Raw genomic sequence first — 25364 nt, 5'->3', positions numbered from 1 at the left:
ATTTCTGATTCAATGGGAAACAACCGTTCATCAGAAGCAGTCAAACGCGTCTACGAGGATTTTGATCCTAAGTGCAAATATCACATGAAGAAAGATCCAATCACCATAGATATTGAGCTCAAAGGTAACGCCAATCTCATCCTCAAACAACAATCACCATAGAATGAATTTTCTTTTTACCCCACAATTTTCTATCTATTTTACAGATTTCAAAAAACAAGAAATTCAAGTCCGAATCGAGAAGCGTATTCTAGTAATCACAGGAGAACGAGCCCTTCAACCACCTAAATGGAAACGTTTCCGCAAAGAAATTAAAGTTGAAAGAGAGTGGAACACGGAAGGGATCGGTGCAGAACTTAGTAGCAGCGGTACTCTTTGCATTACTATACCTAAAAGAGAAAAGTTTGTGCTTAAATTGAAGAATTCAGTTTCAGCAGCGTTTTCCAAGATGATGAACTCTGTTCCGCAATTGCAACTCACAAATAGTAATTTCCTGGTTTTGGGGCTAAATTGGTTGTTGTTAACGGTTTTCCTTCTATGCTGTTACTATATTTTTTGCTTATGTAACAGTAACACCAAGGCATATACACACATACCAAACTGAGGCTACCAACTAAATCGTGTGTGATTATTGTATTTCCTATTTCCGATCTTTATTTAATCGTATGAAATGTGATTTTTATAACATTTTCCAATATTGCTTATATTAAAATATTGTATGAACTGGATAGCCATCAAAATATATAAAGAATTAAATAAAAATGCAATGATGTGTGTAATTTTTTTAATACTGACTTTCGATAATTAATTAGTTATTTTTATATATCTTGATTAAATTATATATATACTGTGGGTCTTAATGTTTATTAATGAAATACTTTTTTAATGATAGACATTTTTAATTTAATGAGAAATTTTGTAAAATAATTTTCAAATTAAAAAATTTATTAAATTAGGTAAGAATATTTTAATTTTTCTCAATATATTTGATCCTTTTTCTTATATTTATGTACACAGACGTTAAGATATTATTGCTAATTGAAATTAATGACCTTGGTAGAAATGGACATTTTTATTAGTTTAATATATAGATTTTGCTGATGAGTATTTTAAGAATATTGATTAAAATAGCATAAATATTTTTATTAAAGTCATGTTAAAAATATATTAATAATGTTTTTAACATAATATATATATATATATATATATATTAAATTTCTTAAAGATGTTAATTAGCATTTACTTAATATATATTATTTGGCAACGTGACTAATTGACCATGTCTAAGAAAATTAGAAAAAAAAATTATGTGATAGTTTTATAATGAAAAATAAAAATATAGTCTTTGAAACTAAATAACATTTAGCTTTTTAACTTTACTTTTGGTTTTATTTTAATTCTTTATCTCTGTTTTTTTTTTCTTTTAATCTTATTGAGGACTGTTTTAATCATTAAAAAATGCGTTTGTTTTGTGAATTTTAGCAAATTTAGTGACAAAGACATTTCTGTCGTTGTATTAATAATAAAAATATAAAAAAAATAAAATATATTATTAATTCATATACATTTATAAAAAATTCAAATAAAAATAATACTTGTTGTATTTTATTTTTTTTACTATTTTACACATTTTAAAGTTATTTTATAAGAATTAATGATGCATAAATTTTTTAATTATATTTTAAATAAAAAAGCAATTTAAATAATTTCAAAGTTATAAAATTAAATGTAAAAAACTAAAATTAAAAACTCTAAAATTACAAATAAATTAAAATACAAAAATACAAAAATACAAAATACAATTAAACTTAAATTTATAATGTAAATCGTGCCCCGGTAATATAGCTGGTTGCCAGAACACGCGTAATGCAAAATATGGAACATGATTTTTAAATATTGTTATGGCAAAAAAATGTAATTTTATTTTTTATTAGAGACTATATAAGAGAAAGCGATTTAGTTTTTGGTGTGAAAGAAAACAGTGCTTTTTGCAAGACAGAAGAGAAACTTTGGAAAGTAACGCAGCAGCTTCACCGGCCAAGTCCATTCCGCCCTAAACCCTCAAACAGAGTCTTTCCGATTAAGCGTTTCGGTGGCATCTCTTACCCTAGCAAGATTAGGGAAGGTGCAAGAAAATTAGGGAAATTTTGATTAAGTACTTGTTCTTCACACATTGTTATTTTCGGTGTTGCCATAGCAAGATTCGCATGACAATTTTCCTCTTCATGCAGTTGCTCACAACATTTTCTCTCTGTTGTTGACTAAGTGAGACTACCAAATGGACGACTGGGGTAATGATTCTTTTTCGCTTATTTCATCTTTCTTCGTTTGTTCTTTTCCCTTTTTATTCGGAATACCATTTTCCCTCCTTTCTTTTGGTTCTCCTGAAACCATCTTCGATCTTTTCCCGTCTTATCTGCTTTCTTGTTTGTTGGTTGAAGATGTGTTTACTTGCCTATGACTATCCGGTATGAGACTACTGTTCCATATTTTGAGGTGTTTCATCATTCGTCTGAACTATGCATGGGGAGAAAGAGTAAAACTGACCGTATTTGGGTATAATATAATAATGGAAAAAGGAAGGAACTGAATAAGGTCCATAGAATATTGGATTGCGAGGGAATGCATGTGTTAATCGGTTGGTTTACGTGTTAATTTGTCACCTCATGGTTAACGGCTTAACATGTTCTGAAAACATGGTCAGCCTGATTTATATGTGGTCAATACGTGCTATCAGATATTTCTGTGAAAATGGTTCATTCCTTAAGATTTCGGAGTCCAATTTTTCTTATGGTTTTCTAGTACAATAATTATAATTGAAGTATATTCTGTTTCTTCTATTGAATCTCCCATTATTATATTTTGAACAAATCTTATGTATATTTATTCAGAAGACGCGGAAATTCCACCTCTTCTTTCAAAAGATTCACCTAGAAATAAATGGGATGATGAAGATGTGGAAGAAGATGATGTGAAAGAATCATGGGAGGATGAAGATGAACCTGCTCAGGTATGAACAATTTAAAATGATGACGTGATGACAGTGGCATAGCTTATTCATAGTCTGTGAATTGCCTGTTTGTTATTGGATTATTATTTATTAGTATGCTTCTATAGTCTATTCTATTTGAAAGTCATTGCAAATTGTTGTGCTTGCAATTATTAGCATGGAGATGAACTGCTATTTAGGTCTAAGAATAAATTTTTATTCATTTTTTTCTCTATCTTCCTCCGTGTAACAAAGGGAAGCACTTGTATAATTGGTGCAATCTTGTAAATTGAGTATATATTTCCAATAATTATTGTATCAAAGATTTTGGGTGTCATGATTGTTATTAATGCAGTGATGCTGTGCAGTTATAATGGTTATCATTTTGTTCATTATCTCTTATAGCTAATTTTTCATTCTTTGCATAATTATGTCAGGCACCTGTGGCACCAGCAGCAAAACCTGTTGAGAAGGCACCTAAAATATCTTCTGAAAGAGATACTGAAAAGAGCGGAAAGAACGAAGAACCATTGGATCCTGTAGCTGAAAAACTTCGCCAACAAAGGTATGTTGTTTTCCATCATATTTGTTCAGTTGTTCATTTTAGAGATGTCGTGTTTAGAGAACAGATTATATTGTGTTGAAATTATAGGGTTCTAGCCTTCTGGGCATTGAGAGAGAAAATTGAAAGAATAGAAACTATGATTTTCTATTGAGTATTGTGATGTATTGCAATGTGATGATATGTTCATAATGCCCAGAGCAACAACCCTTATTTGCTCTAACCGTGATCTCTAACTAAATAGTAAACAATTCACGAGATAAAGAAATACGGTAACCAATCCTAAGACACAATGAAGAAAGAAAGAAGCTAATCCTAAAGGATATCTAAGATAAGATAAGATATTTTCATTTATTCTAACACCCCCCCTCAAGCTAAAGTTTACTAAGCTTTAAGCTTGTTGCAAGTAAGCCCTTTACTGAAAGGAAACTAAACTGTGAAATGGGAAGGGTGGAACCTCATATATTCGAAAGTCAATAGTCCAAACACATAAGTCAATAATAACAAAAACCAAGGAATCAAATAGGTTTAAGTTTAAGCCTCAAGCCTCCAAGGCTTAATGTAAAATGGTAAACTCAGAATTCCAATAAGAAAAATTATGGCGAGCAACACTGCAACAGAACAGAGGCATACCAAAGGCAAAACCTGTGAGATGCATAGTTATTGATAGCATGCTCTAGTGGCATAGATATGTGGAGTGGCTTTGGACCACCAAAAGTTTGAATTGTAGTGTGTTTTTGGATAGCAACCATTCACGACTAAAACATTGCTGAATGAGGCATTGATGAAGTAAAATTGTTTTATTAAATCATTTTCAATAGCAGGCTGGTTGAAGAAGCAGATTACAAGTCAACTAAGGAATTGTTTGGTGCAAGGGCTGATGAAAAGAACATCGACAGTTTTATTCCCAAATCTGAAAGTGATTTCTCGGAGTATGCAGAGCTCATCTCAGACAAGCTTCATCCTTTTGAGGTGAGTTGAATATCTTGGCTAGCTTGCATCCCCTTCAATTAAACATTTATTGAAAAGGTATCTTAATTACCTTATTGATGACATGCAGAAAAGTTTTCATTATATTGGTTTACTCAAGGCAGTAATGAGACTGTCAATGACTTCTCTGAAAGGAGCAGATGCAAAAGATATTGCATCTTCAATAACTGCAATTGCAAATGAGAAGTTAAAAGCAGAGAAAGAAGCCAATGCTGGCAAAAAGAAGACGGGTAAGTCTCTTCGGCATTCTTGAATATATTGCTATTATATTTATGCTGATCATTTTCTTTTATTTGGTGTCTTCATGTTGGGTTTTGTGCATGTGCACCAATATGCAGTGGGCAAGAAGAAGCAGCTTCATGTTGACAAACCTGATGAGGATTTGGTTACTGAACCATATGATGCTTTGGATGACTATGATTTCATGTGAAATTTTTGGTTCGGTTCCATCCAGATTCAATCATGGGATCTACTGTTTCAACCCTCGTCATGAATCAGTCAATTTTGTCTCCTCGATTAAATCACAATCTATTTGCATATACTTGTATCTTAGATTTTTACTAGATGATTGATGCAGGTTAGAATATCAAAGATTTAAACAGCAACATGCAACATGTCTTTTCCCCCAAGGTACATTGGATTTGTAAGAATGTGAACTTAATTTTTCTTACCAAATTAATTTGGGCATGCTTTTGTGTATCATGACCGCAAGCACTCACTGCTTGCTTGTGTAAAGAATGCATGAATGCGAATTGCAGTGAGTGGCCTCTGATATTTTTTACTAACATTGGAAATTTGTAAAATACTCGAAGTTGATAAAGTTAGCCAAAAAGCAAATCTACTTATGGTTTGAGTAAGTTATTAGTGCGTAGAACTATTACGATTGTTAATTTTATTCTGTAAATTTTATTTGACTCAGACTTCTGAATGTTGTATCTTATAGAATTGGTAGTTGGTACAAATTAATATTTAAACTTCGCAAAATGAAAGTTTTTTCTTTGGTCTAGAATAAAATGAAAGCATCTATTTGTACACAAAAGAAAACAAGTATTTACTTGATTTTCAAAATCTTTGTTACTTGTGAAAAATAAAAACTTTCAATTTTATAAATTTCTTCAAGAGTTTAAATTTTAAGTTTAAAAGAAAAATGAAGAATGACGTAATTTTTTGAAGGGTTTATTTTAATATACTAGTAGTATACAAATTTTATATTATTAATTATTTATAAATCAAATATTATTTTTAAAATGATTAATATAAAAGTCAACAAATTTTAATTATATTCAATCTTTTTTTTTTTTTGGTTAAGCAAATTATATTCAATCTATTATTAACTGATAATTTAAATTTTAATAGATTAAGAATCTTTTTGTTTTTGAAAAGTAAATTAAGAGATTAAGAATGTTTGACAAGTTATATCAACCATTTAACCAACTTAGAAGGTTATTTTTCAAAATGAAAGCAATTTGATGTGAAATTCTTGTCTAGTAGGAAAAGCTTTGAAAGAAACCGGTAATTTGATGTGAAAGCAATTTTTAACTTAACTTGATATTTTGCATCTATTAAAAGGGAGACACCAATTGGTAATTTCGTACAAAACTTGTTCATACTAAACAACACCCATTTTGGAGATATGAAGATTGGAAGAAGGCACCTTATCACCAACTTGTCCCGTCGTCTATTTATACGAAAATTGAAACTAGAGTGACAGTAAAGGTACATCCTATTTTAACCCCATCAACCTATTGTAAACATTTTATTTATTTATTTATCATTACTTAATGGCTGTATTCCCATATATATCCATAAATTTATAATGAGACATGGAAAGACCAAGCAAGCATTTGTGATAATACATTGTATATTAGTTTATATTGTTTTATATTTATTAACTAATTCAATTGTTAATCTTACCAAATATAGTTATAATTCAATAGACATATCTTTTAACTAAAATTTAACTTTTATTTGTCATATCAAATACTTGTATCAAACACATATTTTTTAAGAGTGTATTCTAATTTACCACGTGCCCCTAGATATGCACACAGATTATTTAACTGAAAATTTATAACACTTTATATAAATGATAAATAGAAAATTAGTATTAAAATTAAGAGTATTAAATGTAGAAAGAAATTAAAAATAAAAGAAAGGGCATGTGTCTTACAACGAAAAAGTCAAATATTTGACGAAAACAAAGAGTGTACAAGATAATTAAAATACTATCAAAAGTGCGTGCTCTAACTTATTATATAGAGATATATGCAAGAATTTGTGATAACGAGAAGAAAAATAAATCTTATTTTGTGAATTTTTGTATCTTTATCTTTTGTCCAGCATTTTATATTAATATTATTTGTATAAAATTCTGTGTAAAGCTATAATATAATTCAATAAAGTTTTATTATATTATTTAACGATTTTGAAATACATAGCTAATAATATCATTAAACTTATCTAATGAAATATTGGCATAAAATTAAACAATGAAGTAAAATATTATTCAGTAAAATATTGGCATAAATTACATAATGCCTTCTAAAGTCAAATATTTGCCAACTGTATATCTAACAATGACTAAATCGCTCAAGTGACACTTCCATTGTTTGGTTAAAGTAAAAGTAAAATGATTAAAAAAACGTAGAACTCATGGCAATTTTGTTCTCTTCAGATAAGAAAAAATAAAAGACAATTTTTTTATTAAAATAATGATTTTATCAAGACCGTGATAAAAATAATTTCTTATACAAATAGAAAAATAAAATTATTATTTGTTTTTTAAAAAAATTAACCCATAGCAAGATCCAATTTCCAAAGTATTTTATCAGGTGTTTTTTGGTATTATAGTTTCTCACATCATTCCAAAGTGGTGGTCCACAACACAGATTGCCGGATTGTGCCCGCAATGATATATAGTATTTTAAGGTTTATGTTTCGATGAGAAAGAGAAAAGAAAAAGCAAAACGTTGGAAATTGTAGTGTTGGGTGTGTTGATTTGATTTGTGGTGGTGTTGCCAACCAAGTTTATATGTAAAAGTCACAGGGAACGAGGGAGTGATGATGTAGGCAGAGTTGGAGTTGTAGGTCCCACAGTGCTTTTGTTTGGAACAATAAAAACGTTCTCCCACATAATAATTTCCTTCCTCTCTTCCTTCATTGTGCTGTGCTCCTTCAACATGAATGAGAAAGCCAAAGTATCAAAGGAGCTCAATGCCAAGCACACCAAGGTTTCTTCTATTTCTGTTTTAACACTTTGTGTTTAATTCAAAGTTATGCTTTCATAAATACTGTGAGTTGCAACTATAAATCACAGGGACTAAAGTAGTAGTTTAGCCTCTCTAAGTTCCATTGTTAGTTTTTGTGATTTTGGATACATAACTCCCACTCCTCTAAACCTTTTATAACACAGAAAAAACTACTACCTCCAAATAATTTGGTCAATGAGAGATTGGTTAATGTTTTTGCTCAGATATATCATATAAAAGTGTTAAAATTTCACATTAATTCATTTATTTACTTTTGTTTATCTTCAATTGAATTGCATATTTATTTCCTCGACTTACTAGATGTTGGGTGTTTTTTAGTACTGTGACATTTATAGTTGCAGCATTCTTAGCATGGCCATATTTTAATTGTAGTTATGCTAAAATTTCATTGTTTTTATTTAAAATTACTGTTTCTTTTATGTTGTGCCTATGAACAGATATTGGAAGGACTTCTTAAGCTGCCTGAGAACAGGGAATGTGCAGACTGCAGGAACAAGTAGATGCATATCAGAACTTACTATTTTATTTTATGAATAATCAACGACGTTTTTCTTTATTAAGTTTATACTAAAATAGATCATTAAATAAGGTTTTCAATTCAATTCATCTTTTTGCCATTGATGTTCCTCAGTATTTCTGTTTTATCCACTTGGATATCAGTGGTGTGCCTCAGTATCATTTAAATCGGGATATTTAAATGATATCTTGATTCCTTCCTTTTTTCACTTTGGAGTTATTTTCCCATCTTATGACTCTGGGGATTGTATATATCTCGATAAAATTTTATCTAACAACACATGTTTCAATATCAATGATTCATTTAGCAATGAGGGGTATAATACAAATTGAGGGTGTTTTTCTCATGAAGCAAATAAAAGAAAATGCCATTTATTGTTGAAACAAAATCCAATATAATTTTTAACTAGATGATATTATAAGTTAAGTTTTCCTCTATATCGGTTCTTTCTATACTTTAGTCAAGAACTTTCTCCTGTAGAAGCATGAGGAGATGATCACTTTATAATCGATCGTTATTGTGATTTTTTCTTCCAACCATACAGGTTCTTTCTTTGCAATCTTGTAAAATTTGAAATTGTTTTCAATGTGTTCATGTACAAATCTTTTAAAACATGTAACATAATGAAAATAAGGTGACAATTTTGTGATTTAAAGTAAAAAAGAGAAAATGAAAATAGAAAACATTTGGTGAAACCAAATGGCCCCTTGCTTTGATTTCCCAAATACTGTACATAGAAATTCATGAAGTTTTAAATTTCTTTATGGAACAAATTATTTTTTTATTTTATGGTTTAAAATTTATTTTTATAATTTCAGGGCACCGCGATGGGCAAGTGTGAATCTAGGGATTTTCATTTGCATGCAATGTTCAGGGATTCACCGAAGTCTGGGAGTGCATATATCAAAGGTTTACATTATTTCATGGGTTCTTTTAGCTTATCATTTTCTCTTCTATGCAGAGAGTTTTGACATGAGATTTTTGTACCAAAATGCTACAGAATGATTTGGATATGTAGAGATGGGATTTTACTCAAATAAGAACTATGCCTTTTCTTTTATTTTTTTCCCTAAGAGTTGTCACATACATCTCAGTAGTAAAGGTATCAATTTGTTGTTGCATATAATTTTTTTCATAAAATTAGTCTTCTCATACATTAATTTTAAAACAAAATTCACTTTAGTCTTCTAATATTTTTTTATTTAATTTAGTTTTCAAAATTTTGTGTATTTCTCAATTTAATCTTTTCCTTTTCTATTAGTTCTATTACATAGGTGACATTGATATGGTATAATGTCAATTATTTAATTCAATCTGAATTTTTAATTTAAAAAATTATTTAAAAATAATAAAATTTGTTTAAGTCCCGCCATTGTAACTCCTCTTTTTTCATCCTACTGTTGCAACTCTCCACTCCTTTACTCCAAACCCACTAGCGCCTTATCTCCCCCTCCTGCAATCCCAATTTTCCCTTCCTGCAGCCTCCTTCTTTCCTCTTTCTCCTCTTGTAACTCTCTCACCCTTCCCTCAATCCACCAACCTGTAGCCTTGATTTCCCTTTTCTTTGGCCTTTTTTTCCTTTTCTGCAACTTTCCCTCTCCCCATCCACTCTCGCAGCCCCTATTTCTCTGTAGCCCTCTCCCCTTCCCTTCCTTCTTTTGCAACTCCCTCACCTTTTTTCCCTCCAACTCACTAGACATTATTGCTTAAGTTATTATTTGTTAACACATAGATTGTTACTCTCCATACACCATTCTCATCATCACATCATCCATTTCTTTTTTAGTTCAACAAAACATGAAAATACATAACCCAAAACACATAAATTGTAACATAGAAAAACACGAAGTAAATTCCAATCACAAGAAAAAAAAATACAAATTGTTGCAAAACTAAAAACTTTTAAGTTGTAGCAATTCATGTGAGCTAAAAAAAATACTAAATTCCTTAAAAAAAAGCTTCAACTTCGGCACGTCCATGTGCATGCACAAGCCCTAGCTCACACTGGAAAAAGAAAACACACTCTATTAAACTCAATGTTTCAAAGTTAAAACAACACACTTTGAAAAGAAGAAAAAGAACATTTTGATACCACCCAATAAACAAAAATAAAAATTTAAAAATATAAACACAAAAATCCAAGCTGAAACAAGATCAAGCATACTTTTTTTCTTTTTTCTCTCTTTCAATTTTCCAATAATTTTTTAATTTTCTTGTAGTTGATTTTGTGTTTTTAGTTTCTTTATGATTATAAATTGTTTAATCCTAATTAAATTTTTGTAGACAGAACAAGATTAAAAATTTGAATTATTTGTAGTACCCCTGTGAGAGAGAGAAACATTGAAATATTTCACTTTGGGTAAAAGAAAAGGGACTCCGGAAGAGAGAGATAGAGTTGGTGGGTTTGAGGAGAAAGAAGTAAGAGAGATACAAAGGAAGGAGGAAGAAGAGGGGAAGGAAAAATGGACGAGTGAGTGTCACCTAGATTATTTTTTAAATAAAAAATTACATGTTAAATTAAATAAATGGCGTTAAGCCATTTTAGCATCACTTATGACATCTTTGTTATGCCATATAACAAAGTTAACCGAAAGGATTAGCTTGAAAGAAAAAATAAAATTTTGAGGACTAAATTGAATAAAAAAAAAGTTAGAAAAATAAAATAAATTTTACTTAAAGTTAAGAGATAAAAAGACTAATTTTGTCTAATTTTCTTTAATGATTTTTTAATCATGTAGTTTGTAAAATTTTCTTAATAAAATGTTGTGTCTAGATGACTGTACAGATAATTTTAAATTAGTATATAAAAGAAATTTCTATAAGAAATAGTTGACATTTCTATTTTGTGGAAGGTTGAAATAAACCACAATATTCAAATTGTTCTTTACATACATTTCTCTTTTTTATTAATAAATTGAGAATGATTGAATCTCTGATTTTGTAACTAGGTGCGGTCCACAACTTTGGATACGTGGTTACCAGATCAAGTTTCTTTCATGCAATGTAAGAAACTATATAATTTGTTTCTTGCTTTCTTAGTGAAAATTATTATTAACTGAATCACAGTAAGATGTGAGTGACACTTTTAAAATGCAAAGTGTTTGTGAGCTTCTTTTCTGATTAGTTTAGCAGTAGCACTGAACAAAATTAATTATATAACACAAATAGTCTACGCCACTCGGTATTCATGTAGAGAGAAAACATTTCCAGGAGATTATTTCACATACCTGTTTAAATTATTAGAAAAACTATTCATCACAAAAAGGAAAGAAACAAAGGTTAATTTTTCATAAAAGACTAGTCTTGTTTTTTTAACCGTGGATGCACATTACGGATACTGAACTAGTCTCTTGATTTGCATGTTTTATGCAGCTATGGGTAATCAGAAGTCAAATAAGCACTGGGAGGCGGCGATGCCACCAAATTTTGATAGAAGTAAAATGGGAATTGAGAAGTTTATTCATTCCAAGTAAACTTCTGATGGACTTTTTTTCAAGACATTGCTTGAAATTAGAAGATATTTTTCATCTACTTTTCCATTTCCCATTCTCAACTTGCTTAGGATCTTTCAGGTATGTGGAGAAAAGATGGGCTTCAAAAGATGAGTTACAGCCAACTTCAAAGTCAACTGAAACAATATGTAATTTTAATGAGTCACCAAACGGAGGGGCTAGGAATTGTGTTCCAAAGAACATTAGGAGACTTTCTCTTGAAGAAAGCATTCTAGCAAACCACATGGCACAAATTCTGCCACCAATGACAAGATCTACAGGGGTAACTATGTTTTCATGAAGTTCTCTTTGAGTCCTTTGTAAATAATGCCCTTTTGGATTTTAATTGCACTGATGCATGTTCCCTGGATCAATTAATGAACCTGTTTCTTACTACTACTTGCAATCCACTGTCCCAAATATTAGAACTTCGATGACTGAAGCAAGTGACACCAAGTTGGTGAGGCCAAAGATCATAGATCTCAAAGAATGAGGGAGGAGCTCCATAGAAGTAACTCATTATATTGATTGAACATGAGTATACTAGAAGAAAAATCTAACCAACTAACTAATGTCACAAATAATTAACTAATCTAACTAATTTCTAACTGTCATTAACCATCTCCAAATTTTCCCCTTCATTTGCCCAGTGTTTTTCTCTTTTGTCCATGTTTATTTAGATTAAATTTTGGCTTACCTTCCAATATTTACATCTTGAAAACAAGGAAATATGATTTAAGTTTATTAATGCAATTCAGGGTTCTTTGATCATGCAAAAGAAGAATTCACCTCCATTAAAGAGGCCATCTTCATCAGTTGATTTTGACAAGTCCACAGGAAAGAGTAATGGTTCAGCTGACATTTTCAGCTTGCTTTGCATCCGTGACGATAAACAGAACTTCTCAATTGTTCCTCCTTCAAGCTGGGCAACATTTGATTGTATGACAAAATGCTTTTATCTATAATATCTTATATTCTTTTCCTCAAATTCAATGGATAAAAAGAGTCCTTAGAGAATTATGAAATTGAAAGCAAGTAAAGATGTTTCACATTTTACACAGAATTTGAATACATTAAATGACACACACATATATATGTTTGCAGAGGTGTGTCAGTGGTGTAAGTTTGTAGATTGTTCAGCTAGCCCTTGGTGTTGATGTCACAAGATTATAGTTGCAAATGACATTGTTATGTGGCACGAGCATTGAGCTACGTAAGTTTGGTGTGTGCTTCGCTTCTCATTTCAATTTTTAACAATGTGATTTCTAGTTTCATATTCCAGTTATAGCATGTTTGAAATGTGCAGTATTTCCTTAAAGGAACTTAAATTATTTTTTGTTTTCGCAGGTTGGTTTGAGGACCAAGTTTTGAATCAACACACTGCCGCAGGATATAATTAAATTAGACTTTGCATCCACACCACTTTGTCATTTAGTAAAATGGTTTATTTGCGTTGTAATTCGTGGTTCATTTTTCTTACAACAATGACTAATTTGAAATGAACAAAGGGATGGAGGAAATAACAGTTATATTTATTTATTTTCATTCAAATGCAAAGACAACGTTAGCGTTGAATTGAATTTTGAGTTGTTAAACAATCAATGATTAGTTCTCTTTCTTGCCTGAAACACCCAGAAATTTTACTGCCAGCCAATCATGATAGAGAATCATATATTATAAAATTACCAAACAATTGTTAATTTAATTTGCAAATCTCTTATACTTTATACTTCAACTTTCATATTGTTATTTTAAAATCCATAAAAAAGGGTCAAATGTTATATATGATTATATCCACTTTTCATAAAATTTTTATCCTAAAAAGCTCAAAGATAATTTTAAATTATTTATATCACCATGAAAAGGCCTCATCCTAAAATTCATTTTCGAAGGTCAACGACCAAAATAATTTAAAAAAGCCGTTTCATTTAAAATATGATAAGGGAAAGGTTTGAAGTTGAAGTAATCAATGGACAACAGTTACACTCTCTTCCTCAGTTCTCCTCTCGCGATGGCTCCATCCGTTAAACGATGCCGTTTCAGTTGCTGTGCCAAAGCGCAACAGCTCCAAGAAATTCGGGTGTGCACGAACCGCACGTGCCGCAGACAGGGCTCATTTCAGACCCTAGAAACCCTCTCTGGCCTCGCTCCGCCAAACGTCGACGTAAAGTCCTGCGGTTGCTTGGGGCGGTGCGGCGGCGGCCCCAACTTGGCGGTCCTCCCTGACGGCCTCATCGTCGGCCATTGCGGTACAGCTGCTCGTGCGGCGGAGGTCATGGCGGCTCTCTTCGCCGGCGGCTATGACGCCAAGTGTTGTTTGGATGCGCTTGCTTTGAGGAAGAGAGCGGATGTTGAATTTGCGAAGGGAAATTTCGCTGATGCTGAGCTTCTTCTCTCACAGGTATTTGCACGCTTTTTTATTAGGAAACTGATTTGGTTCGTGAATTTAGAGAGAAACTGATTGTGCCATGCTATATTTTGATTTTGAAAATAATTGATGCAGGCTATAGATTTAAAACCTTTTGGTGGCATACATGTCATTTTCAAATGCAGGTTTGTTGATTATGCATCAGGTTTCATGATTATGGTTTTGTAGTTTCATAGCCATTCTCTATCATTCCCAATTCTGAAAAACACAAATTTTATTTTGGTGTGCTTGTGTTTCCAGTTGAAATAACAATGTTTTTATGTAACATTCAGGTCATTTGTAAGGCTGGAATTGGGTAACTACTCTGGTGCCCTTGAGGATGCTAGGGAGGCTTTGGCATTAGCTCCCGGCTATTCTGAGGTCACTCAAATTCTTATATTCTTTCCTAGACATTTGAGGTGGTACTGACTTGTCAATTCGTCATTTCTGGGCTGATATTAAAAGCTTCCCTTTAAAGACTACGGGTTCATGATTGATACCCATGCAGAAAAACAGCATTTATTTGTTCATTCTCTTGAAAGCTCACCAGTTTATCAATTATAGAGAGTGCTATACTTAAAATAAAACAAATGAAAAATAAACTGTTAAATGTGGAGCTACTTTGACTTTTGTCAAGGACCAGGGATTAGGTAGGTGTGGCTTATAACACGGATTGAGATTGTGAAAAGAGTTGGTTTGATTCCCACTAAACATACTTGTGGGAAGGGGTGAAGTGTCTTAACTGTGCCTAAGCCCCAAGTCCAGAATAGTCAGCACCAATATGATGACTAGATACCGGATGGTGCAAACCAAAAAAATAAAATAAAATTCCAGGGATTAGGTGATTAATCATGTGCTGGCATTTGTGATCACTCTGTACAATCATTAACTTATCTTATTGGGAAAGAATGTATGCCTTCTTGCACACTCAAGATAAATATGCTCATAATATTTGAGTGATAAAGAGTATAGTCTCTGAATTAATGAAAAATTCTGTGGAAAGGTGCAACCCGCAAGGGGTTGAGCTTTCTCAGCATAAGAAGCATGTTGAAAATTTCATCTTGATTTTTTTAACCACCTAAGTTTCTTGACCCTTTGGAGGTCCACCTTTTCATTTAAGTACCCAAATGCGAATTCAGTCTCTATGCACTGTTCCCCAGTTTTAGGCAGTTGGTGAAAACTATACCTTCTGATCATTTACCAAAATCCCATGATAAAATGCCATAGCTAGAGATTTTATTCCTGACTGATATTACCTTAATTTTATTTGCCTATCACCAGAGTGGGAATGTTCATTTTTCTCGTCTTTGTTGTGCCTATGTTTAAACAAACTGTTATTCTGTTAAAACTTATGATTTCAAGGTTCTCATTAAATTAAGCACTCTATTGTTTATTTTTGTTATTTCACTTTGCAGGGTTATATTTGCCAAGGTGATGCCTTTTTGGCATTGAACAAATTTGATTTGGCAGAGCAGTCATATTTAGCATCTATCGATATTGATTCTTCAATTCGTCATTCTAAATCATTCAAGGTAGCATTGAATATTTGACTTTCGGTATTCTTATCATATGTATTTATTTGTAGCATAAACAAACATCTGTGACTTTTGGTAAGGAAGATGTAGAAAAACTGATAAGTAAGAAAACAGATTGTATTTCCCCTGGATTTTGTGAGCTATGCCAAATATTAATCTAAATTAGTAAAAGTAATCCTAGAAAGAAATGAAAGAATATTCTTGCTGGATTAATATCCTCAAAAACACGGACAAACTCAAAAGAATCCTATAAGCATGGACAAACTCTTATTTTTTTTATGATTTAATTAAAAATGGTTGTCATACCTTGTACTGTTTTGAGAAGTGAGAACAATATTGAATTTTCTTTTCTGCAAGGTCTCTTATTTCTCCTGTCGTTTCTGGTGTCTTTGTATCCTGTTTGGCTTTGCCTTTCTGGTGTCTACTGGAATAATCATTGTTCATTACATTTAAATTTAAGCAGGCTCGGATATCAAAACTTCAGGAAAAACTTGCTGCTGTCAATACACCATAAGATCTGACTGGTAAATGAAAGTCCAGTTAATTCAATTACATCAGAAGGGTGAGAAAAATTATCTACTGTTTACAGGTATTAAAATGTCTTTTGTGTTGTATTTAAACTTTTTGGTCTCAAATATCAATTGATCATTGCTATAATATCTTATAGTATTTTAGAATATCATAGCATGTCTTTATAATACCCCAGAATATCGTGGAAAATATTTATAATGTATGGCGGAATTAATAGGTTATATAAATGATGAAGCTGTATTACATGTTTCCTAATTTCATTATGTTTCTTGATTTGTTTCCTTGATTAATTAGGGTTACTAGGCTTATTGTATTTCCTAATTCAGAGTTAATAGTGTAAATAAAACCTTATTTTAGTGTTTTGTTTCACATCCTTACAACTAAGAGTTTAACAAGAAAATCCAAACATGCATTTTATCTTTGAAACTTGGTGGCTATGACTTGCTGCAATCTTTTGGTATTTCGGCTGCAACTGGCATGACAGAAAGACCCTCTTGTATTGGCCAAAGGCTGCTGCTGCTCCATTCAACACTGATGCTGCCCACACGTGAGTAGACTAATAACTTGTGAGGCCTTTGTATTTACTTTGCGAGGGGGGTTGGGTGGCTTTGTTGTACAAAGTTAATACTTTTATGTAGACGAGCTATTGGGACCCCCCCCCCCCCCCCGGTTAAATGATGAAATCGGCAGCACTATTAGGATAAGTGATCAGATATGCAGCATTACTCTCCTGCATGTTATAGTTTTGGCATATTTGACGATTTCTATATTTTTCCTTATTTTTACCCTCACCCCAATTTTGTTCATTCTTTACCTTCCGAATCACATATTACAAAAGCTTCCTAACTCATACCATAACAGAAAGCCGCACAGTCTCCTGTGATTATTAAGACATTAAAAAATGGACTACCTGATGCACGTCATCTAAGAATAATTTGATTCTTAAAGGTAATAATGTGCGCTTCTAATATGCTTAAAGTTCAAAACGACTCTGATCCTATTTGCTTTCAACGTCTATTTGCATTAAATACAGGGAATAACGTTTAAAAGCTTGGTTATTTCCTCAACATTGCTGAAATTGTATTCAATTCTTCTTAGCTCTTATTCGATTTATTCTTTTTTTTTTTTTTAAGTTAGCTGTTCTTTTAGAGAAAATCTATTAACGATCTTTTTCTATTATTGTAAACCTCGAGAGATAACATTATTCTTTTTGTTTCTTTTTTATAAGTGTAAAGTCTGGAAATGTTTGATTGAAAGAATGAAGGGGTTTTAGTATGAAAATGCTTATACAACAATACATGAGTTTGTGAAGAAATTTTCCTTGTAACAAGTTCATATACGGAAATTTCCAGCATTTTATTATGGATTGGACAGTCCTAATTGTTAGAGGTTAACTAAATGTATTTTTATGTGTTTATTTTCTCTTCCCTTCAATTGAATAAGAAATCGAATTATGATTTGATGAACTATATTTTTTTTAACATAGTTGTTTCAAGAAAACTGCATGTCAAAACCTTAGAAAACTCGCGTTTTTCTAGTAGACAATTGTATTTTTATTTTTTTTTAAATAAGCCCTTAAATTAGTCATCGAGATTGAAGGAATTACGTTATCATGATTTGTTTTGTTGGAAAATGGTAATTATGCTACACTATGACATTGTCTAATTTTCATTTTTTTCAAAGAAGGAAGAAGATGACAAACGCACACACGCTGAATTCATTACAACGTATGATGATAATCTTATTGTAAGAAGAAAAAACACTTACTCTGAGAGAAACCTATTTGTCGAATAGGCTCGCACTTTTTGTGAATTTTGGGGCAGTTGTGCTCGTGTGGAATTTATTCATGAACAATGAACCGTTGTGACTTGTATTAGAAACGATGATAAACTAAAAATCGATGCATCTTCTTATGATACATTTGTGTCAACGAACAACGCTGACGAGATTTGCAATGCAATGTATTCTAACAAGCGATATAAGATGAGCGACAACTTCAAATTCTTTCTTAAGCGCATTTTCTAGTAGATCTGTTCAAGTACAAGAACAGGTTGAACCAGTCTTTGATTGATTTCTCAATTCCTTTCGTTGTTTGAGTCTTGAGAAGTATACTTCACCCAATCATCTCCCATTGAGTTTCAGTTAGCGGTGGGTACATCCAATATAACTTAATAATGTAGCTTTTGGGGATTTAATTATAAATTTTTTTAATTGCAATGACTTAATAATAAAATTATCATAAAGACTAGTTGAAAATTATTGAAGTGTTTATTAATTTGACTAAAAAATCAATGTTCTTATTTCATAAAAAAATTTACATTCAATAAAATAAATATTTTGGATGGTGAAAATTTTTAATATGTAAAAATAATTTATAAATTATTGCAAAAATTCAATAATAATAATAATAATTGTCGAGGGGTGATCAAAATTTAATGGTGAGAACTAAAGCAGGTAAAATGAGTTTACCAGTAAAATCAGGTCAATTAAATCTCATAAAATATAAAATTTAAACTTTAAACTTTAAAAATTGGATGTGTTAAAGGTTATACCATTAAGTTAAGAGAAGAGTAAAAGTAATAAGAAAAGATGGATTGGGCTTGGGCTAGGATCTAAGATTTTGTTAACAGGTGAGTGAGACTGAGCTACATCGCAGAGAGGTGGAAGAAAGGATGAGGTGGTGCAGTGAGGTGATGAGTGTGTCAGGGTCAGGTGCCCATCCACTCGCTCCTGTCACTGCTTCCTTTTGCAACAAAAGTCTTGTGTTGCAATTCCACAAGCCTCTCTTCAAATTCAAATTCACCTACTCCTCTTCTCTCGCTCTTACCCATCGTAAGCTGCTTCCCGCTGCTCAAACCCAACCTTCAGCTTCAACTTCAACTTCCAGCGACCACGATTTCGTGGTCGTCAATTTCTACCATTTTGTGTTCATCGAAGACCCCCTAGCTGAAGTCGCCAAACACCATTCTTTCTTGGACTTTCAGGTTCGTCTCATTTTCTTTTTATTGTTGCCGTTTTATATCATTTTACTTGGTTTTTTTAATTTTAATTTTCCAATCGCCAAGTGCATGAAGAAAATTCATACTACTTTACATTATTTTAATTCTGGTATCCAAGTTTTGTTATTGGTAAATCATTTTCTTCGCGAATGCATTCACCCATACGTTCATGCTCTAACAATGGTTAATTTGATGTTCTTAGTTGATAACGACAAGATAATTGTTTGTCACAGGTATAACTTTTTGTCTTTTGGCAGGGTCTTGACATCCATGGAAGAGTCTATTTGAATGAACAAGGGATTAATGCGCAGGTTAGTTTTGACATCAATGTTCAATGAGCTTTGAATGAACATTTTTAAATGGTTTACATTTTAGATTCTAATCATCTTGCATCGTAAATATTTACTTAACGTACTACAATGTTTATAAATTTTGCTACAAGACTTCCTTTCAGTGTTTCAGTGTCCAAATATGTCCTTCTTATGTGATATATTACTGCAGTATAGTGGGCCATCAAAAGATGCTCTGGCGTATGTCAACTGGTTAAGAGAGGATAATAGGTTTTCTGACATCTTGGTTCAGATATCTCCATCAGAAAATGGACATACCTTTCCGGCATTGAAGTTGCGTTATAAGCCATCATTAGTACAGGCAAGCCATAGTAGTATGCAATAAAATATTCTTACAGATTAAGCTTGTTAGCATTGGCATAGCTGTATTGTTATTTATTTATTTATTTATTTTTAGGGGTGGGGGTGGAGGTGGAGGGGTTCTCATCCAATAGATAGGACTTCCCTGTGGCTGTGCTGTATCTTTATAACAAGTTTCTACATTTCTTTATCCTCATGTCTTTAGAATGTGGCAGTAAGGCAACATTATCAACTTATGACTTCCATTTTTTTACAGTTGGAAGGTGGTATATCACATCTTCCATTGCTTGATCCTTCGATGCGGGCAAAACCTTTATCACCTTCAGAATGGAGAGATAGATTGCAAGCAATCAATAAAACTGATCTTACGTCAAAAGATTATCCTAATAGGAGTTACATTCTATTGGATGTGAGAAATGGTATAGATTTTATTGTTTCAAAGTGAATATACCTTTACTTCCTTAATTGAATTTAAACCCTCTCTCCCCCACCCCCACCCTTCCTTGTTTCTTATGTTATATTCCTAATTGGGTACTAGACTGTTTGGTACTTGAACCAAGTGCCTTTTGTAATGACCTTACGAGAATCACACCATAAAAGCTAGTTGTTATAGTTGAAAAGTCCAAGACCTAATAAGCCCTACATTAAAAAATTATTGAAACGTGCGAACAAAGTTTCACATTTACTAAAATTAGTGAGGATCAAGGACATATAAGTATGGTAAACTAGATATCTCCATTAGTATGAGGCTTTTTGGTGGATATTTAAAAACAAAACCATGAAGGCTTAGGTTTAAAGTAGACAATATCATACTACTGTAGAAATATAATAAAAAGTTCATACTTATTATAACAAGTGGTATTAGAGTAAGTGTGGGTACGCACAGTAAATTCCTAGGGTTAGGGGAGTGGAGCCTTTAATAATCTTACATCAAATTTTTTTGGCTGGCCTAGTATCTATTTTTCCTGCTCTTTTGAGATCTCCAATTCATGCTGTTAAATATGAGTATTTCCCTTTTTTTAATATATATATATATATATATATATATATATATATATATATATATATATTTTGTAGTTTTAAGTTCTAAGAATGAATACAACATCGTCATTGTTATTCAGGTTATGAGTGGGATATTGGACATTTTCGTGGGGCTCAGCGACCTAATGTGGACTGCTTTAGGAGCACTTCATTTGGTCTGTCTCAGGAAGAGGTCAGGTTATTATTTCATCTTTCAGCACCCTAATGTGATGGACTGATTTGGGACTTGATATGCTCTCATGATAAACTGAAACATCCCATCAACTTGCATAACTTTTATAATCAATGTAATGCCATAAAATCATGGCTTTATCGAATCTAAATTTCAACATTGTTATTCATGGAAAAAACATTTTTTATTTATTAAATTTTGTTATGATAAAAAGTGGCATTCTAGCTGCCATGCTGGTTTCTTTTAAAGATTTGTTCTTATTTTGCTATGAGCTTTGCCTTGATAATAGGTTGGGGTCTGTGAATCACTAGTTCAAAGTTTTTCTTTCCATTATGGTTATTAACGCACTCCTCTTCGATATGCCCTCTTTAGATCACTGCTTCAGATCCTTTATCAAGTGTGGATAAAGAAAAAACAAACATATTGATGTATTGCACTGGAGGAATTCGCTGTGATGTATATTCTACAATTCTAAGGTAAATTATTATACAAGGATTGTAATGAGTTCCTTAGCACTCTGATTAAAGAAACATAAGTAGAGAGTACTTTGATAAGAAAGAAATTATTTATTACATTGAAAACATAAAATTCATTTAGTAGTTGCTTTTTAAGCAACTAAAAAGATTTAATTGAGAGTGATGCTCCTTAACCAGTATCCTTAGGATACTTGTTAGAAAAACCCAATATTATTTCATGTGTTCTTTTATTTTTCTTTTGCTTCTTTTGGTATTATGTTCTATTTCCAGAAAACTCATACATTTCCGAGTTTGAACTTCTGTAGATCTTCTATTTTCTCTTTTTTCCATATTGTTAAATTTGATGTATTGCTTTGATTGCATGTGACAGGCAGCAGGGATTTCAGAACTTGTATACCCTGAAAGGAGGTGTTTCTCACTATTTAAAGAATGAAGGCCCGACAGAATGGGTAGGAAATTTATTTGTATTTGACTCCCGTCTGTCTCTCCCTCCTTCTACTTACTATCCCCAGGCCACAGCTGAAACAGAGTTGGCTCCAGTTTCCAGAGATGATAAGTTTGCAAAATGCTACATATGTAGTTTGGAAGTGAGTGAATTGAGACACAAAAACTGTGCAAATCTTGATTGTAATTTGCTTTTTCTGTAAGACTCCTTTCCCCGTTGAATTTGTTTCCGTTTTAACAGACTTAACCAGCCTTTTTGGTCCTTGGTGATTTACATTTTGCTCCCAATTTGTAATTAATTCATTTATATTTATGTCAAGCATGTTAACCTTTGTCTTGCAGATGCTGTATAAAATGTGTTGAGGATCTAAGAGGATGTTGTTGTTTGACTTGCACTACTGCTCCTCGGCTTAGACCTGTTTTAAATGGAATGCAAAGGTACAAAAAATGGCACATTTATCGGGATATGGATTTTCGAGGCAAAATGGAAATTTCAACTTGAACGCCCACGCCCATGTTAACCCATGGAAATTTCATTTCAACTCTCTCTCTCTCGTCATTTTCCTGCTGTGCATTGGAATCTATTGGAACAGTGCTAGTCATAACTGTTAATGAATTTCCCTGTATTTAGCTAATACCTTCGATTTACAGGAGTTGAAGTACTCTAGAATAGATGAAATAGGGAATACATCATACAATGCACCCTCGCCTATAAGTTTATACTGATGATCTGTCATGCGCAATACATCTTGCTAGAAAAGAATAATCGAAGGTTGCGACGATAACTTACTGGAATATTTAAATGTGAAATTTTGAAATTTCATGTAGTGTACGTTGAGAGAGAACTTGTTTTTCATTTTTCTGGTTATCTCACTACTCTGATTCTAATCCCTGTGTAAACTTGCAGCTAACTTGTAAAATGTTTTCAGTCATCTTAGTTCCACCTTTAGAACAAAAAGGAGGAAAAACTATTGAGGTTAATTATTATTGATCATGTGAAAGATAATGTCCAATATATGATTTGAATATTTGATATGAATATTTTGTCGATTATCTGGTTGTCAGTGACATCAAAACCTTGCCCGGATGCTATTGTTAAGGAAGGGTAGTGAAATCGCCTGGTATGCACCCTTGTAATAGCAAAATCTTTCAAAACTTCACATCAAGAGAATATGATGACCATTACTTCCTATTTTTAAAATCGGCCAGTTTAATAACTAAGATTATTCTCAGATAAAAATACAGGATTTGAGATTTAATTTAATCTCCTTAATCCTTTTAATTTAATATACTTTTTTTTCTATTAATTAATCTATTGAATTAATAAAATATATGTAATTTATAATCATCGAGTTAGGATTGATCTAACTAGCTCATTATGTATATATGATCCACCATGCCAACTAAAACAACTTATTAGCTACTAAAAAAGACACCGGTGCATGGTCCATTGATTTAATCCCCCCCTTTTTTTTGTCAAATTGATTTAATCATAGTTGAACTGTACACCGATAATATGAGGCACTTATAAAGGGTTTTGATTTTTCACTATAAGTTATTTACTTCAAATGATTAACCAATCAGACCTTTATTCCCCACTCAGTGAACACCAATGGCACACCCATATTCATCATCATCAGCCATTACACTAACACCGCCATCAATAATGACAGCAGAGCAGTGGTAGCTTCTTCGCATGTGAGCTGCAAAAAGTTCTCACGGCAGCACATGTCTTCCGATATTTCTATAAGGTGTCGACGATGAAAGAGATTACGGGGCTGATAATTGATAAATGAGAGAACAAAAAAAAAAAAAAAAAACAAACCTATAGCACAATTTTTTTTTTCATGATTGACTATATTAATTTTGAACATCTCCTATCAATTTTGCAACCTTAGAGGATAAATTAAAGATATTAGGTAATATTTTAAAGCTGATAATGCAATTATTTAAAATTCTATGACTTCTAAAATACTTGTATCAATAATAATTAAGTTGCTATAATACTAAGTTATAAAAAGATAAAATATCTTTAAAAGATAAGTTTATATAAGTATTTATTATTGTCATGTGAATTGTTTATATTAGAAAGACTAAGTATGACCCAACTCATATATCTTTCAAGGGTTGAAAGGAGAATAAAAAAGGAGAATGTAGCACACATTCCACAATACACAACAGCATACAAGTTAGGAGGATTGATTAATCACTATCACTGCAACTGAGACAGAGAGATGAACTAAACATGATTCTTCTGAAGCATACTATTGATTCATTCAAGATATTAAAAGATGTGAAACAGTGTATAACATTACAAGAGTAGGAAATCAGGAATGGCTGCATGGCACCACTAAGTGTACTACCTAGAGTAACCGACAAAGACAAACATGAAATTGGAGAGAGTAAACGAGTTAGGGAAAGAAAGGTAAATAATCAGAACTAGAATACATACAAATTTAGGGCTTCATTTCATTTACAATAACGATCAGCCTTCTTCTTGACACGATCATCAAGGGCATCCTCAACGGACTTGAAATTGATTTTGGGTTCGTAACCGAACTTCCTGGCTTCAACTGGGAACAGTTGTTCGTACTTCATTCGCTTCGCCGCGTCGATCGTGTATTCTGATCCCTGGCCCTGGCCCTGGCCCTGGCCCTCACCCTGACCTTGTTCTTCGAGGGTTTGTTCTTGGTCTTCAATGTTAGGGTTGTCGTCATTGTCCTTGTCCTTGTTCTTCTTTTTCTTCTTCTTCTTGTCAATGGATTTGGAGCGAGTGGCGAGGGTTCCACCTTTGAATGCTAATCTTCCTCCTTTCACTCGCTCGTATGGATCCGACATCGCTCTCTCTTCTCTTCCCTTCCCTTCTCTTCTCTCAGTCACTTCCTCAAGACCACAATGCAATCGCGTTTCGCTTCTTTTATATGTTATATGTTTATGGGCTTCATACTTTTGGGCCCAGTCACTTCCTACTTCTATGTCCCAAATTAACAGGCCCGTTTCTTAATCTTTCAAATTAACATTAGTTTTCTTAATAATCAATTATTCAAATAAGTCAGACTTTTTCCATTAATTATTTTAATTAATACCTAAATTTCACTAATCATCATTAAATATAACAACATAATTATAAATCCTCATCAAACTATAATTATATAAAGATAAAATAAAGTTTAAAAACCCAAAAATAAAAAATAAAAAATTTTAAATCATGTTTGATAAAATAATAGTTTAAGAGCATGAATAACTGAATAAGAAATACTAAAGGAACAAACTATGTAGGTTACAAGTATT

General features: G+C 32.2%; 5 protein-coding genes across 13 annotated transcripts; 4 read left to right on the top strand and 1 right to left on the bottom strand.

Annotated features, from left to right (window-relative positions):
- The first annotated feature begins 1968 nt into the window (after positions 1–1968).
- Positions 1969–5395, top strand: LOC113855429 (eukaryotic translation initiation factor 3 subunit J-A-like). Of its 4 annotated transcripts, none has more exons than XM_027487071.1 (7): positions 1969–2155; positions 2232–2291; positions 2892–3010; positions 3427–3554; positions 4376–4523; positions 4612–4771; positions 4880–5364. In XM_027487071.1, the coding sequence occupies exons 2-7, from the start codon at positions 2279–2281 to the stop codon at positions 4969–4971; spliced, it is 660 nt and encodes a 219-aa protein (XP_027342872.1). In that variant the 5' UTR covers positions 1969–2155; positions 2232–2278; the 3' UTR covers positions 4972–5364. The 4 variants fall into 4 exon arrangements, with proteins under 4 accessions (XP_027342872.1, XP_027342870.1, XP_027342873.1 ...); XM_027487069.1 differs by having other exon boundaries at positions 1971–2125; positions 4880–5381; XM_027487072.1 differs by having other exon boundaries at positions 1972–2155; positions 2895–3010; positions 4880–5395.
- Positions 5396–7678: 2283 nt separating this feature from the next.
- On the top strand, positions 7679–13218 carry LOC113855828 (probable ADP-ribosylation factor GTPase-activating protein AGD15). The gene is made up of 8 exons (XM_027487458.1): positions 7679–7771; positions 8248–8306; positions 9146–9236; positions 11276–11330; positions 11700–11796; positions 11900–12101; positions 12577–12757; positions 13166–13218. Exons 1-8 carry the CDS (start codon positions 7721–7723, stop codon positions 13216–13218), a joined length of 789 nt encoding a protein of 262 aa, XP_027343259.1. The 5' UTR covers positions 7679–7720.
- A 534-nt stretch (positions 13219–13752) lies between these two features.
- LOC113854773 lies at positions 13753–17079 on the top strand. 5 transcript variants are annotated; one of them, XR_003502794.1, is made up of 6 exons: positions 13753–14219; positions 14322–14371; positions 14519–14606; positions 15641–15757; positions 16224–16349; positions 16776–17079. XR_003502794.1 is itself a non-coding variant. In XM_027485985.1 (5 exons), exons 1-5 carry the CDS (start codon positions 13788–13790, stop codon positions 16272–16274), a joined length of 738 nt encoding a protein of 245 aa, XP_027341786.1. In that variant the 5' UTR covers positions 13753–13787; the 3' UTR covers positions 16275–17035. The 5 variants fall into 5 exon arrangements, 3 of the variants coding, with proteins under 3 accessions (XP_027341786.1, XP_027341787.1, XP_027341788.1); XR_003502795.1 differs by lacking the exon at positions 16776–17079 and having other exon boundaries at positions 14519–14644; positions 16224–16522; XM_027485985.1 differs by having other exon boundaries at positions 16224–17035.
- Positions 17080–18911: 1832 nt separating this feature from the next.
- On the top strand, positions 18912–22975 carry LOC113854677 (rhodanese-like domain-containing protein 8, chloroplastic). Of its 2 annotated transcripts, XM_027485826.1 has the most exons (9): positions 18912–19275; positions 19548–19601; positions 19792–19941; positions 20197–20359; positions 21062–21153; positions 21526–21629; positions 22000–22272; positions 22416–22608; positions 22723–22975. In XM_027485826.1, exons 1-8 carry the CDS (start codon positions 18964–18966, stop codon positions 22573–22575), a joined length of 1308 nt encoding a protein of 435 aa, XP_027341627.1. In that variant the 5' UTR covers positions 18912–18963; the 3' UTR covers positions 22576–22608; positions 22723–22975. The 2 variants fall into 2 exon arrangements, with proteins under 2 accessions (XP_027341627.1, XP_027341628.1); XM_027485827.1 differs by lacking the exon at positions 19792–19941.
- Positions 22976–24269: 1294 nt separating this feature from the next.
- LOC113854679 lies at positions 24270–24958 on the bottom strand. Its single transcript, XM_027485828.1, has 2 exons — positions 24525–24958; positions 24270–24436 (listed from the first exon to the last, which is right to left on the bottom strand). The coding sequence occupies exon 1, from the start codon at positions 24909–24911 to the stop codon at positions 24543–24545; it is 369 nt and encodes a 122-aa protein (XP_027341629.1). The 5' UTR covers positions 24912–24958; the 3' UTR covers positions 24270–24436; positions 24525–24542.
- Between the last annotated feature and the right edge of the window lie 406 nt (positions 24959–25364).

This window comes from Abrus precatorius, unplaced genomic scaffold, assembly GCF_003935025.1.
Source record: "Abrus precatorius isolate BTA unplaced genomic scaffold, Abrus_2018 Scaffold11, whole genome shotgun sequence".
Lineage (NCBI taxonomy): Eukaryota > Viridiplantae > Streptophyta > Magnoliopsida > Fabales > Fabaceae > Abrus > Abrus precatorius.
The sequence above is the reverse complement of the archived record's forward strand: the minus strand, read 5'-3'. Positions and strand labels throughout refer to the sequence as shown.

Bases quoted from the DNA above. Each gene is read 5' to 3' on its own strand.
- LOC113855429 (XM_027487069.1), top strand. The intron at 3,011-3,426 runs GTATGAACAATT...TAATTATGTCAG, and splicing joins ATGAAGATGAACCTGCTCAG to GCACCTGTGGCACCAGCAGC. The intron at 3,555-4,375 runs GTATGTTGTTTT...TTTCAATAGCAG, and splicing joins GAAAAACTTCGCCAACAAAG to GCTGGTTGAAGAAGCAGATT.
- LOC113855828 (XM_027487458.1), top strand. From the start codon at position 7,721: ATGAATGAGAAAGCCAAAGTATCAAAGGAGCTCAATGCCAAGCACACC. The intron at 8,307-9,145 runs GTAGATGCATAT...TTATAATTTCAG, and splicing joins TGTGCAGACTGCAGGAACAA to GGCACCGCGATGGGCAAGTG. The intron at 12,102-12,576 runs GTAACTATGTTT...AATGCAATTCAG, and splicing joins CAATGACAAGATCTACAGGG to GGTTCTTTGATCATGCAAAA.
- LOC113854773 (XM_027485985.1), top strand. From the start codon at position 13,788: ATGGACAACAGTTACACTCTCTTCCTCAGTTCTCCTCTCGCGATGGCT. The intron at 14,607-15,640 runs GTCACTCAAATT...TTCACTTTGCAG, and splicing joins TAGCTCCCGGCTATTCTGAG to GGTTATATTTGCCAAGGTGA. The intron at 15,758-16,223 runs GTAGCATTGAAT...AAATTTAAGCAG, and splicing joins GTCATTCTAAATCATTCAAG to GCTCGGATATCAAAACTTCA.
- LOC113854677 (XM_027485826.1), top strand. From the start codon at position 18,964: ATGAGGTGGTGCAGTGAGGTGATGAGTGTGTCAGGGTCAGGTGCCCAT. The intron at 19,276-19,547 runs GTTCGTCTCATT...GTCTTTTGGCAG, and splicing joins ATTCTTTCTTGGACTTTCAG to GGTCTTGACATCCATGGAAG. The intron at 20,360-21,061 runs GTATAGATTTTA...ATTGTTATTCAG, and splicing joins TCTATTGGATGTGAGAAATG to GTTATGAGTGGGATATTGGA.
- LOC113854679 (XM_027485828.1), bottom strand. From the start codon at position 24,911: ATGTCGGATCCATACGAGCGAGTGAAAGGAGGAAGATTAGCATTCAAA.